Genomic DNA, 14,964 nt, shown 5'->3' with positions numbered 1-14,964 from the left:
GACAAAGTCAAAGCTGGGCTTCAGCCGACCTTACCACATGGACAAAGACCAGAGGGAGAGCTTTGTACCTGGTCCATGCTGCATCAACATTACTTAGGGTTTTAGGAGTATGTGAACTGAGGGACAAAGTATCCTTCTAATTTAAGCTCAACCTGTAGCGCAAGGGGCTATAGTACAAGAGACACTAAAGTTTAGGGACAATTGACATGTAACGTCTCTCGTAGTACAACTTTTTCTTAGATTCCCCTTTGCATTACCGAGCCTCCCCCTCTAGGCAAGGGACATGTGTAACATCTCTCTTGTACCGATATAGTGCAGTTTTTCTTCATATTTCCCTTTGCGTTATGGAGCTGCCCCCTCTAGGCTTGACCCTAAGCCTTTAAGTTTACTGTTTGACCTCACAACCTTAACAACATTGATATTGCTAATTCTCACGCCTTATAGCAGTAAAAAAGAAGAAATGTGCCATGTGGAGGAAGGTAAACCGGAACAACAGTACAGTGGAGGCCTGTACTGAAAAAGCATTTTAGAATCCTACTGTCATTTATCTAATTAATTATTCAATATGTATTAAAAAATATAATTGAAATTAGATACAATGAATTTCCAGTAGTATTGAGAAGATTTTCCTTAAATGTTTGCCACTCGCTTTTGAACAACGGGCAACAGAAACAACAAAAAATGCAGTAGGTAGTTTATCAATTATTGCAACCGAACTGGTTGATTAAGTTAACTCTCAAAGCAGTAGAGCGTGTCAAGCATGCATCTGTAGAGGCTTCTGCAATACATTATATATGTGCATCAAAAGCGAAAACCAACATGCATGGAAAACAGGCATGCATGCATTATATGGCAGATAAATTGACCAAAGATTGATAGATGTATAGTTCTCAAAACTCACATGCGTGTAAAATGGCTAATTCTTGGAAACCTTTAGCAGCATGAGCCGCTTCCATTGAAAAGTAGTAAGCTTATTTGAGTTAGCGAAAGTTCGTCTATTATTTTTTCCTACTTATGTTGGGACACATGAATTTTACAGAAATCAGTATAAATTAAATAAAGGAACATATCGGTTCAAGTCTTGCACTAGAGACATTTAAAGCCAAAACAAACTTTGCTACTGTTTTTTTTTTGTTTGATAGCGAGGTAATGCTTTTTTATGTGGCTGTAAAGTATGAAGTAATAACTGAACCTCTTGCATTTGGCTTATATACGTGATTCACCAGCATACATTGAATTGATACACGGTACATACCATGAAAAGAGTACAGCATATTTTTTTTTTTATTAATATTTGCAGCAGAACTGTTTGGCACAATGTTTCCTGCATCCATTGGAGTCAACATGTTCTTTTGAACATGATCAGTAAATGATAGCTAATAATTTATATGCCATACATAAAGATACATGTTTAGATCACCATAAACATTTATTAAATCCAGGAGGAACGGTAAGGCAAGCATATAGCGATACCAAGAAAAAGATATATGATATATGAAGATATTTTGTATCTCTATAAACCAGGATGCGCTTACATTTATCTCTATAGCTGTAGTCATTACTCTCCATGGACCACTTTATTTACCGAGATTTTACATTTAGAGATTCATGGCCTCCAAATTTCACAGGAATGGAACCACTGGCATCCATGGCCCACTTTATTTACCCAGATTCCTACATCTAGAGATTTGGTGAGCCTGCTGCCTCTTCACAACCTTCCAATTAACACAAAGACTAGTACGTTTCTCACCCCACCGTATGTCTCTCTCTTAAAAGTCTTCTCTCTGAGGTTCGCCATTCTTGGTCAAAAGATGAGGGGAGAAGGGAGCAGATTTTAGGTGACATGCAAACGAAAAGCTTGCAGCCTATCTTTAAAGCTTTCGTGCCAAGTATAAAAGAAAGGGTGCAAACAGAAGTCGGTTTTGCCATTAATGTCTGGTTTTGTATCCTTTCGCCGGAGATGTGCATAGCGTGAGGAGAGAGAACCGGAGTGGAGGATGGTCAGGGCCTTCATAAGGGCTTTATGGCGGGCTCTGCTGGAGAAAAAGACCACCACCATCGCCAACCCTCTGAGCTCCCCCTGGGTTTCCGGAGCGCCTCACCGGCGACGATGATCGAGGCCTCTTCCAGCATGTAAGTTGCACCAGATATATCTTGCATCATAGCTACATATGTTGCTATCAAGTTCTTCTCTTTTCGCGCCTTTGGAGAGCTAGCTAGCCCCATCTGTGTCTCCACAGAGAAGATGTTGTGTTCTTGCTTCTCTCCCTGGGATTTGATTGACAACTCTCATATGGTTGCTTGTGGCAGAAGGAATTGAACGGAGGGAGGTCTTGTTTTTGCTAGGGTATATGAAAGAGATTGTTTCCTTTCTCATAGAGGTTTCGATTAGCGGATCGAAGACTGCTATCACTAGCTTGCATTCATCTTGCATATTTTTGTTTTTAGTTGCTTATTTATAAAGTTCAACCACATGGAGATGTAGGGGTGAACTAGAGAAAAACGCACAAAATCCCCCATCGTGGAGCTCAATATCCCAGATAGTTTATTGGTTAGTTAGATATTATGGAAATAGTTTAGGAGCTGAGGTAAGGAAGGAGGGCACCAGGTTACCAAATATTAGGATATAGTTCTTTTCGTTGTTTCTTTCAACAAGTAGCTAGATCATAGAGTTTTTTAAGGATTTCTCACACCGACTCTTCTATCTGTTCGATTAAACAAAGTTAAGCTCCTACTTGCTTTCTAATGTTTACAACTATTAATTCTTTGCTTATTTCACTCTCCAATTTCCTTTTCAGGAGCAAGGAATCAGCGAGCTACGACATGGCGGAATTCGACCAGTCGGCAATTTTTCTATACCTGGATGGCCATGATCAAGCATCGATCCAAGAACAACGACGTATGTTATCAAAAGAGTTCTTCCCCCCCCCCCCCCCTCCAAATACTTCTTTGGTATGTGTGTTAGTAATTGTTTCCACTTTTTATGCACCAAAAGTTTTTTCCGTGGATATGGCTTTGCCACATATGTATATGCCTTGTTTTTCTGTCTAGCAGGTATTTCCTTTTGTTTCATGTCATATTTTCTTTGGGTGCATGCTGCTTTCTTTCTTCGGATTTGGTGTGTGAAGAGTGTGACATGTAACAGACTCTGTGATGATGACTGCCTCTGCAAGAACTTGATCTGAAAGAAGCTATAAATATTCCTTCTTTCTATTTCTCCCCCATTCCTTTCCGTTTGCACCTTCTCATATACTCTGTTGCATTATAGCCCCAGAAGCATCTGCCCAGCATTACTGTACAAGTACTGCCTCACTCTCTATGTCCCTTCTGTCTCACCGTGCCTGTCCATCTGTGCGTCCGTGTTTTACATAGAGAGAAATTAAGAGGAGGAAAGAGGGGAGGAGTAGAGAGAGACACATACATAAGAGGCAGTTTCGTTCAAGCACTAGTTCTTTGAAGCATATACATAATTCCTTACCCATCTCCCTCTCTGCATGCATGTAAATCTTGTTTTATCGGTGCGGCCTATATATGTACTATGCTTACGACATTTTCTTATTTAACCGTCACTTACGACATTCTTGATCGCATGCTTTGCAGAGACTCTGAACATCTTCCCGTCGCAGCCCATGCATGTAGCCGAGCCAATTCCTGCCAAGGTACGTACGTAGCCGCAATTACAAGTGCAGTAGTGAATGCAAACACCATGGTGCACTTCAGCTATTCCTTTCTTGGACTTGCCTGGACCGGTACTCCGTGAGCAGATGCATGGGGTGTTCTGGATTAGTAACATTAATTCTGTGCTGATCTGTGTAGGGTGTTAGCATGGGCATGGTGACAGCCATGGTTCCTAATGGCAACTCTTCTTCTTCCAAGACTAGACCCGAGCAAGGTGGCCAGAGGAGTAGTACTACCATTCCTCCTCTTCCTCCTCCTCCTCCTCCTCCTCCTGCCCCCACTGTACCCTCGTCTAAGGAGAACAGGAGTGGCCTCAACATCACTATGGTATATATATTGCATCTTGCAGTCTCTCTCTCTCTCTCTCTCTCTCTCTCTCTCTCTCTCTCCCACCTCTATGGTTTATCTGGTTTCCGCTTTCTAGTGGGGACTGGTGTTTACAGCAAGTTTAGATCTGTTTTGAGTCGTTTAAGCTAAACACGCCGACTAATTAAACCGTCTTATAGTGTAACGGGATATTCATGTCACTCTTCCTCCCTCTAGATACATACATATATATATTTCTCTCCCTTTTATTCTCTCTCATCTTTTGATTGAGAAAAAACGATGTGCCTTGCAGAAGGAAGCAACCAGCGGTGGGAAGGGTGCAGCATCTAGTGACCAGGAGAGGGTGAAAGACCCTAAGGTGAGACTCTCAGTGACTCTTAAGGTTCTTGCAACAACTCAGTAATTTTGGAGGGTGAACACTCACTTCTACATGCTACACACAGTAGTTATATAGTTAACCTAGATATACATATATGATTTATTTTATAGTCTTTGAGTTTGACTCGTGTGTGTATATATATATGTGTATGTTGCAGAAACTGAGGCGGCTTGCACAGAATAGGGAGGCAGCCAGGAAGAGTAGGATTAGGAAGAAGGTGAGTCAGTCAACTAAGAAACTGCATGCACAACTTCAAAAAAGAAAGAAAGAAATTGTATATGTATATATAGTGCAGAAACATACCAAACATTTATTGGAAAAGTCCTAACATATATATTAACTATATTAATATGGTTGTCAATGTAAGTACACCATTTTTAATTGATTATTGTTTTTTAATTGAAGTTTCAAATGTCTTGTGGATTAAATGAATTCTGTCGTGCTGAAGGATGTGTACATAATTTTGCTTTCTCTGACAAACCACCTAGAGAACAATATTGCTTTCCAATATCTCATATATATTTTTCTGTTCCCAGGTGCAAATTATTCTGATGATTGATCCTTTCTATATACAAAAGCTGTGACACAAATAATCGTTTGACATACCATCCATTAATTAGTTCATTTCTTTACGATTGTATGTAAGAAATTTGATTGAGTAACTAGGAGGAAGTTCTATACACTTCTAAAATTATTTCATCTCTAAAATTTAGTTAAGATGTTTTTTTATCTATCTAGGCAACCCTTTTATGAATGTTCGCAATTGAGTGATGCCACAAAATAAAAATTAAATGAACTTCTGTATCATATGGATTGACGCGTGCACTATTATGTTTATTCTTCAGGCTTATATCCAACAGTTGGAAACAAGTAGGATTAGGCTAACCCATCTTGAACAACACGTTCAAGCCGCAAGAGTACAGGTACAGTGTCCATTTAATTTATATATGTATCTCCCAGCATTATCTTGGAGAACCTGCATTGTTATTTGCTACAAAATGCTCATTCTGCATGTATAAGGAAATGCTAACAAGTGTCTACTATTATATATAATGTTCAGGGTGTCTTGATGGGTACCGGAGTGCAGACGGGTTTTTCTTCTGCCCCTTCACCAGGTAATAGGACACTCCAGTTCATCCCTTATTTTTTCAATTTCCTCGACTGCGTTAAATTCTTTCCTTGTTTTTAAGACTCAGTTGTGTTACTTTATTCTTTGGATGTGTCTCTAATTCAAAATTCTAGCACAATCGATCAAGACAACAATTAACTGAAATATTGCACGAGCTCCAGCTGCCTTCTGTATTTTGTCAAACATTTCTAACAACTCCTCAAATATAACAATTATTCCAAAAGGAACATTTTTAACTACTCCAAATACATATTATGATCCATAATTCCATACATTTAATTATGTGAACCGATCAACAGCTGCAATATTTGACATGGAGTATGGGAGGTGGGTTGAAGAACACAGCAAGCTGATGTATCAGCTGAGGGCTGCGCTAAATGAGCACCTGGCTGACGACCAGCTGCAGGGCTTCGTCGATGTTGCGATGGCCCAGCACGAGGAGCTACTAAACCTCAAGGACACCATTGCCAGAGTCGACGTCTTCCACCTCTTGTCTGGAGTATGGGCAAGCCCTGCCGAGCGTTGCTTCCTGTGGTTGGGTGGCTTTCGCCCCTCGGAGGTTATAAAGGTATATATATTTTTGTAGAAATATGCCAGTGAAATCAATTGTTATACATGACATATAGGATGCATGGCCAACATATGTAGTAGTATATTTTGGGACATTTAGCTATTAGATACACCAACTTTCCCGACAGTTATTAGCAAAGCGATGTTTTTATTACACTACTCAAGTATTTTTTTTTTCTGATACAAAGACAGTACTTCTAGTATAGTCCAAATTATTAAAAAGTGGTAGCCAACGAAACGGTGGACACTTAAAATATTATTAAAAATTGATTATAATCAGCAATTTACTAACAAACTTCTGGAAATACGTGAGGGCTTGAGGATTAATAAAGTAGCCAAAAGCTTCAAGTGTCCCCATAACCAACCAATTAGTGTGCCTCAATTGACTTTTCAAAGAAGCTTATACACCTTTTTCTTTAGCTTCTATGAGAAGTGCTGTTTATGAGGCTTGATTTGAAAGGTAATATATCCCAAAGAGGACCGTGATGTGCACTAGTTCATAATGTTTGCCCCAACTAAAGAATTTATGAAAATGTTGGTGCGCACAGTACACATATAGTTGCATTTTTTACGACAGAAGGTTGCATGCATGCCAACAGATTTTTTGTTCGTATCTGAACATTAGGATGATGCATGATTACGGGTTCATTAATTTGGTTGGTTCTCATAATATCTGTATCCATGAAAAATATCTCCCTTCGCATACAAAATAAATCAATCTCCTAGAGAACTAGGCCGAGATTATTGCTTCTTGTTAGTCATTGACTCATTGTTTAATGAAAGCTTAACCTAATGGACAACCTTGTATTGTTTACTAATGGACAACCTTGTATTGTTTACTCGTTCAATAGATCACCTAATCCTAACCTGGCCATCGCAATACAAAGTTTTGGATTGTGTGAATGTTTAATCTAATTGACTCTAGTTTTCATTTGCCATAGAAATTTATTCAAGGAAACTAGCAGTGAAAACCATATTCAACCTATTGGGTTGACCCTTCCATGCATCTTGATCCTGATCTAGTCAATTTTTTTATTTCAGGACTTTTGCAAGATAGTTCCAATATTTTAGCAAATCGTTTCATGACTACTGAAGAACACAAATTACAAAACCTTCTGAATGATTGTCTAATTCCAATAATTTTCACTGTCTTTAATCAATAACCCGCCTTGCATAAACAAAGCCTTGACTTTTCTATGTCTGTCAAGGGATTCAAGCATGTATATTAATTTAGTTATTTGTCCAGGTAAAACTAATTAACGCAACTGCATTTAGTGACTTTTAACTTTGAATATGCCTCCTTGTCGTATTCTGGTGGTATGATGTCTACCTACTCCAGGCTTCGAAAAGGTTGGATGCTCGAAAACAACGTTTTTGCACGTTTTACTGATTTGACCAGGTAAATCAACATTTGAGGTCCCTTAATGGGTTCCATATTACGGGTTATTTCAAAAAGCTTAGCTAATGAGGTAATTAGAGAGGTCCAAGTACATTGATGGAATTGTTTAAAGTTGAGGGGCAAAATAAGAGGGATTCTCATGCACTGTTTGATACGTGAAGAATCGATCAGGGAGTAGGTAATCGGAGAGGAACCGGTAATGGAAAGGTTAGATGTGTGATGTAGATGGCTTCCAGAATAATCATTTCTTTGGCCTTCTCGAAGGTATACGTCCTGTACGGATGAAATTAGGGATATAAGCTTTCAAATTAAGATAGAAGATGGAAGTCAAAGCGTAACTTCAATCACCACACATTTGTGAATTATACCACCATGTTGCCCTTCATTTTCATATACCGCATACTCAAATAAATATATTTTTGTGAAAATATGCATTTTTCAGAAAGTTAAACTCAGTTAAGAAAATGTAAGCATATGTGTTCTAATAGTGCATGGCGAGTATATGTGTCTAAATTACATCTATATTAAGTTTCTCAAATGCTAGACAAAGTTTCTAGGCATGGCTGCATGTGCATATATTCCGGCGATCGATCTGGTCTTTCCTTCATTTTAGTTATTATTTAAAATTAATTCCTTGCCTTTACCATCAAATCGTGTATCCTATATACACATCCTAAAAGTGTTCATAATTTGATGTCTGACAAGATTCTCAATAAGTAAACATCACTTTTCAGCACATTTACATGTTCAGCTTACTGAGTACACATTTCAGATGCAATGAGCAAATCACATTGATTGATGTTTGTCCACACACTTGTCTCTTACACATATGCATGAACCATTTACACAAACACACAGCGGCAAAAATAAAGCTAACATATATTATTGGTCACAATGTTGCATGAGGATCACTTTACATGTTTTTCCTACTCTTCCTTCAACAGAAAAAGAAGTGTAGTAATTAAAATCGAGCTCTAAGTGATCTACAAAATATTGTAGGATATTTATTTAACTTATGGTTTAGCGTTTGCATTCGCAATTTCTTTTCTATGTGTGTAAAATTTACAATTTCTTGTTTTGACATAGTTAGCGTATACACATGGATAAAAATGGTCTCCAAAGCGACCTTTATTTTTGAAACATAACATATTAAACCATTATCATAGTTATCCCAGCACCACCTCAATCCAAAATATAAGTCGCTTTAGCTAGCTAGCCATCTCATTTTCTGCCAAATGTAAGTTGTTCTATACTTTCAAGGGTAATTCTATCCTTAATTTTTGTCCAAATGTCTAAAATGACTTGCATTTTGGATTAGATGAAGTATAACAGTTTGCGGTAGTGCAATGAGCATGGATCCCTAGCATGGGATTGCAAAAAATACGTTATTCAAAAAATAATGAAACTCAGGACATACATGATATTGAAATAAACGAGAGGGCGCCATTTTGTTTATAGAACATGCAAAAGGCTTGCATACATTTTATAAAGCAGGAAGTCGAGAGAACGGAAAGGTGATCATACGCGTCAATTATTGAAGAACTTAGTTTGGTACATGATCTGTATTGTTTTATAGTCACTGCCCGTTCATGATATGATTGAGCATTTGCATGCATATATGCAGGTGATGCTGAAGCATGTGGAGCCACTGTCGGAGGGTCAGATCCTGGGCATATACAACCTTCAGCAGTCAGTGCAGGAAAGGGAGGAGGCCCTCAGCCACGGCATGGAAGCCAACCAGCAGACCATCTCCGACATTGTTGCCACCCCCGATGTCGCCCCTGCCACCTTCATGGGCCACATGTCCGTCGCCATGAACAAGGTGGCCTCTATGGAGGGCTTCGTCAGCCAGGTAAAATTTGTTTCACACACGACATATATTTTTGAAGAACTTTAATTTTTTTTTGAAGAACACACACGATATATACTTTGATCAGTAGTACTGAATTACTGATGGATGCAATCCAGTGTCATACATAACTATGTTTAAGCATTTGTAAAGTCACGAGGCCACCCATCAGGTTAATTGATAATACAAAGGATTATAATACAAAATCAGAAACCAACAAATGTAAACCCCGGTAAAAAAGGGAGAAGCTGAAGATACAATGGCGAACATGGTGAAAACACAAGGTTCTTGGAAATCTAGGGCTTCTCCATCCTAGCCATTGGCATAAATATAATTGTCATATAGTCGAGGTTTGAGAACGCGAACAAGTTGCTTGACAAACTGGCAAACAACAATTTCTGGTTGTCTTAATTCATACGTTTTAGCTAGCCAAATTCAACAATTTTTATCGAGTTATCAGTTAATGAAAGAAAAGATAAACCGACAAGTTCCCGCAAAAGGACTCTATGTAGAGAATCCAGCATAAACAGCCAGCATCATCCAAGGGTCATCACCTCATCATCATGATATGGTTGTTGAGAACACGCCCAAATAAAAGGCTGAACTGTCCACATACACATAATTAAGCACAACAACATAGCCGAGGCCTGTTGTATAAGGTCAAACATGCACCGACATCTATACACGTACTCAAAAGAAGAATCCCATCCACACGTGTGCACTTATATTTATACATGACGAGCGATCAATATGAGTCACCCAGATGAAGCCGACAATAGCATACGATGACAAGATGAAGAAGTTGGGACATCACGATCAAGATAAATGTGGAGAGAAAAGAGGAACAGTTGATATAGCTATCGAATTTTGTTTGCCCCATATGATCAGATAAATTGATCGCTTAGTTTTTTAAATGAACTCTTTGCGTGCCGCAGTAGGTTTGCAGCCAATATTGGGGAACACTAACAATAATTGGTTCAGTGACCAAATTCATTTTCTTTTCAATTTGATGAACAAAAATATTCTTGTAGCCTATTTCTCAAAAAAAAGATGTTCTTGTATCTTATTGCTAGTAGCTACAGAAACTAAAGAATTGCAGAAGGGTGAAAATAGCACTATTCTTTAATAAAATTGAAGTCCTTCAATTTTTTAATGAAGGAATAGTTAGTAAGAAACGTACTTAGCGTTCTGTATTAAGAGTTGGTGCAACTGCTTCTCTTCTCTTATTTTGCAACATATTTCCTAAACTATTAGCATGGAGAGGTTAGTTTACCTGCTTCAAAAATATATAGAATCTGTACTGCATGTGCCTCATATGACACTTTTGGGTTACTAAGTACAACTGATATCACCAGGTACGGACTGATGCTAATAAGCTTCAGATTACGAACCTGTGCTGTTAATTATTGTATAACTTTTTCTATCAAGTGTATGTCACCATTGTGCTGATGTCTCTTGCTTCCCAACTGCAGGCAGATGGACTCAGGCAGCAGACCCTCCACAAGCTGCACGACATCCTGACCACTCGTCAAGCAGCCCGATGCCTGGTGGCGATCGCTGACTACTTCCACCGCCTTCGTGCGCTCAGCACGCTGTGGGTTGCGAGGCCCAGGCAGGACGGGGGGCCAGGGCTGTAGAAGAAGCTGACAGAAGAAGACGACGAAGAAGAAGAACAATAATGCATGCATTGTGCAAGTTTAATTGCTCTTCTTCTTCTTGCATGCATTGGAAGATTAGTCCCAGAGAAGAACGCAATGCATGCAAGATTCAGTTAACCTAATTAAGAACTAGTGTAAGGTCGCTTAAATTGATCTGGGAATGCACACTGAAGAGAGGATTAATGACGTTGAGGTCTCTTCTTCAGATGTGTGACTTGCAACTTCTTTAAGGTGTACATGTATGTAGTGTTTAGGCTAGGGGCAGAGAAGGGCAGGAAGTAGAAATAGTGGAGACTTTGGACTTCTCTTTGTTCCTAACTTATTTTCACCAACTGCTGGACTTAAGTTCACCCAGAACATCGTTCATCTGGGGCAGCTCTTTGAATGCAATTACCTGGTAACGAAATCGTAGCATGACAGAAGTTGCTTGAGTAGCTTGCTGAATGGCTGGCTATATGTTCGTCAACAAAATACAAAGTTGTCGGATGCCTTTCTTTATTTTCTAGGAATCGAGGAAAATGTTGAATATATGCCCTTTTGGTTGTATTCCTTTTCCACGTAATCCTTCCTGTTCCAGATAGACATGGATGAACAGAAACCCACCGCATGCTTTAATTTGGGGGCTGTGAACGGCTCGAGTGAACATAGAGTACCTAGTCTTTCTGCCCCATTGTATTGCCCCACAAACAATCAGCTGGATCCAGCTCCTCTTTAAGGATCGAATTTATTTGACAAACAAGGTTACAAAAGAATTTGGACCAGACATGTCAAACCTTAACCGATTGTGATAGTTTTAAAAGTATGTCAGGTGATTCTAAGGAAAACTTATGTACAACCCAAGTTAGTAAAACCCAAGTCTAGGTGAGCGTGTGGTCTCAACGGCTTGCCTAATGGCCAACGGGCCCGGCTACGGCTCGGCCGGCGACCAACACACACGGGCGGCACGGCTCGGCCAATGCGAGACCCACGCCAGCATTGGGCAAACAGGAAAGTGACGCGCGCTAAAGGAAGAGAGCGACTCGAGGAAGCTCACCATGGGCTCAGTCACGAAGGAGGAGGTCGGAGGTGACAGCACGACGGTGAGGTGACGGAAAGGGGAGCCGACGTTACGGGGAAAAGAAGGCACCTTTTATAGATTGTAGAGTTATTAGTTCTGACCCGTAATAAGAACCATCACTGATACTTAGTACTAGTGCCGGTTCATGGTTACTAGCCGACACTAAAATATCAGTGCTAGTTTGTTCCAAGAGCCAGCACTGATACTGCCAGTTCAACCAGGCTCGATCATTAGATCGAGCATGGAAAGTTATGAATCGGCATTAATATTTCATTAGTACCGGTTTTATCCTAACCGGCACTGTAGGGCCATTTTTGCCGTCTCTTGACGTCGGCGTGTTTCTCCCCGCCCGTCGAGCCAGCACCGCCGCTGGTCGCCTTCCAGCCATCGTCGCTGACAACTTGTGCCTTAGGTTAGTTCACGGGAGTGCGCTAGTGCCGATGGTGCTGCTCGCTAGCTGAGCCGCGCTGCTGCTCGCCACCAGCGAGCTCGCCAGTGCCTCCGGACACGGGTCAATTTTGTCCCGGGTCAGCGTAGCCCAACCCCACGGTCAGTGATGGTGGCTAGACAACCCCTGGTGAAAAAGGAATTAGGGTCTTTTAATAATCGATTAATTCAGAATTTGCCAATAAAATTATTGTTCAACCATTAAATCGACTGAAACTAGCAAAATGCATAGGAAATTAAATATAGCTCCAAAAATAGTGAAACCAATGTTTTATCATGCTCTACATATTAAAAATACTAGGAACCATGATATATGTACTGAAATCCCTTTAATTATTTAAATGTGTTTAAACTTAGGTAATTCAGAATTAATTATTAGTAAGTCAAAAATTGGTGAAACCAATTTTATTAATCTTGTTAGTTTATGCCCTATTCATTAAAAATACCCACCATAATGTTAAACATAATTAATTTCCTCTTTAGGATTAAGCTTCATTGTAAGCTCAATTAATCCTGGGATTTATTAAATGATTAATAATAATCAAAATTAAGGAAAAATCTTTGATGCTTTCAAACTCATGCCATGACGTATTGCATCTCCACTATTGTCATGCGTTGTGGGGTATTGTTCCTTGCATGTCATCATACTCCTTGCGATGCATTGTTATTTGTATTTAGCAAATGACGTTTTAGAGAAATGATGAAATGAATATCTTTTGTACTATTTAATTGACTGAAAGATTATAAAATATGTAGAAAAATAATTAGAGCTCAAAAAAAGGTGAAACTAATTTTGTTGTGTTCCATAACTAATTAAGGAGAAATCCAAAAAATATTAAAATCACCTCTAAATAGATCAACATATTGAATATGAATATTATGCCACAGGGATGGCAAATCCACCCGCTAGTCGCAAGCGAACGTGGCAGTATTTAGAAGGTGGGTCCTCCGACGGGGACCAAGTGCCAGAAGGTGATGGGCCATCTAACATGGAGCAATCAAGATGCGAGGTAATTTAATAAATTATATGTGCATTTTGAAATATTCCATGGATATCATTTCATTGGTCTTTTATTGATTGCTAAAATGTAACGATAATCATAAATTTGTAGATGGACCGGACATGGATGTACAAGTCTGACCGTCGCAGCCCAGAGTTCTTTCATGGCGATGCTTTTTTTAGGGCTATCGCATCAAAGATTTTTCCTTAATTTTGATAATCAACAAGCATGATGATCAATATATATGTTGTCTGTGCATTGATTGCAAAATGAGAAACAGTTCTCAGGCATAAAGAAGATCCGTGCACACTTTTTTAGGGGTTTCAAGCTTGGCTATATCCGCTAGACCGAGCACGATGAACATTAGGAGGTTGTGTATAAAGAGCAGTTCATAGTCGAGGAAGACGCAAGCAACGATATGACGGTTGACGAATACATCGATATGTTGGCCGACATGACGTAGCTGACATATGATGGAGCTGACATATCGATGTCTTCGTTCGAAGATACTTTTGTTGGCAACGATGATGATGACCTAGATGAAATGTTGTGCAATATAGTGGGAGACTACGCCAATTATGGGCAACACAAAAAGTTCCAGTGCATGATAGAGAACTATAAAACACCAATGTTCCCGGGTTGTAAGAATGCAAATGATGTCTAGCATTGGTTGGTCTGATGAAGGCTTCAACGAGTTGTTACGATTCTTGAGGGAGTTGCATCCAGAGGGCAATGAGTTGCCTACACGTACCATGCCAAGCAGATTATCTGCCCGTTGGAGTTGGAAGTAGAGAAACTACATCCATGTCGAAATGACTGCATGTTATTTTGAAACGGGGATGCAAACTTGAAAGTGTGTCACGTTTGTGGTGCATCATGGAACAAGCACAACGTTGACGATATTAATAGCGATGACATAGGGGAGAAGAGTAAGGATTAAATACCCCTCGCTAAGATGGTTTGGTTTTTCCTTATAATCTCCCATCTGAAGCTATTGTTTGCCAACAAAGCGAACCGAGTTGATGCGATGGCACGCCGAAGGGCGCAAGAAAGACGGAATGCTTAGACACCCTGCTGATGGAATGCAATGGAGGAACTTCGATACAAAATATAAGGAATTCAAAACTGAAGTTAGGAATATAAGGTTCGGGTTGAGTACGGATGGGATGAATCATTTCGGCAACATGAACAATGGTCATAGCACTTAGCCCATGACTCTCTATATCTACAACCTTACATCTTGGCTATGTATGAAGCGGATGTTCCTTATGATGTCTTTGTTGATCAGTGGGCCGAGTCAACCTGATAACGATATTGATGTGTATCTCCAACAATTGCTTGAAGATCTCCTTGTATTATGGAAAGATGGCGTACGAGTGTGGGATGAATACAAATGCGAGCATTTCACCATACGCGCAGTGTTGTTCGTAACGACCATAATTGGCTTGCTCTTGCTAACCTATCGGGAAA

At 39.6% G+C, this 14,964-nt stretch overlaps 1 protein-coding gene across 2 annotated transcripts; it reads left to right on the top strand.

Moving 5' to 3' along the window:
• Positions 1-1,747: 1,747 nt before the first annotated feature.
• LOC133902115 (transcription factor TGAL7-like) lies at positions 1,748-11,457 on the top strand. Of its 2 annotated transcripts, XM_062343698.1 has the most exons (11): positions 1,748-2,133; positions 2,799-2,899; positions 3,601-3,659; positions 3,817-4,005; positions 4,298-4,363; positions 4,542-4,601; positions 5,230-5,307; positions 5,445-5,499; positions 5,813-6,081; positions 9,107-9,334; positions 10,804-11,428. In XM_062343698.1, the coding sequence occupies exons 1-11, from the start codon at positions 2,024-2,026 to the stop codon at positions 10,966-10,968; spliced, it is 1,380 nt and encodes a 459-aa protein (XP_062199682.1). In that variant the 5' UTR covers positions 1,748-2,023; the 3' UTR covers positions 10,969-11,428. The 2 variants fall into 2 exon arrangements, with proteins under 2 accessions (XP_062199682.1, XP_062199683.1); XM_062343699.1 differs by lacking the exons at positions 1,748-2,133; positions 2,799-2,899 and adding an exon at positions 3,141-3,518 and having other exon boundaries at positions 10,804-11,457.
• Positions 11,458-14,964: the final 3,507 nt, after the last annotated feature.

The sequence above is a fragment of the Phragmites australis genome, chromosome 20, assembly GCF_958298935.1.
Source record: "Phragmites australis chromosome 20, lpPhrAust1.1, whole genome shotgun sequence".
Classification (NCBI taxonomy): Eukaryota; Viridiplantae; Streptophyta; class Magnoliopsida; order Poales; family Poaceae; genus Phragmites; species Phragmites australis.
This window is presented reverse-complemented; position numbering and strand designations above follow the sequence as displayed.

Excerpts from the sequence above, each read along its gene's own strand:
- LOC133902115 (XM_062343698.1), top strand. The coding sequence starts at position 2,024 with ATGGCGGGCTCTGCTGGAGAAAAAGACCACCACCATCGCCAACCCTCT. Across the intron at positions 4,006-4,297 it reads GTGGCCTCAACATCACTATG|AAGGAAGCAACCAGCGGTGG; the intron begins GTATATATATTG and ends TGTGCCTTGCAG. Across the intron at positions 4,364-4,541 it reads AGAGGGTGAAAGACCCTAAG|AAACTGAGGCGGCTTGCACA; the intron begins GTGAGACTCTCA and ends TGTATGTTGCAG.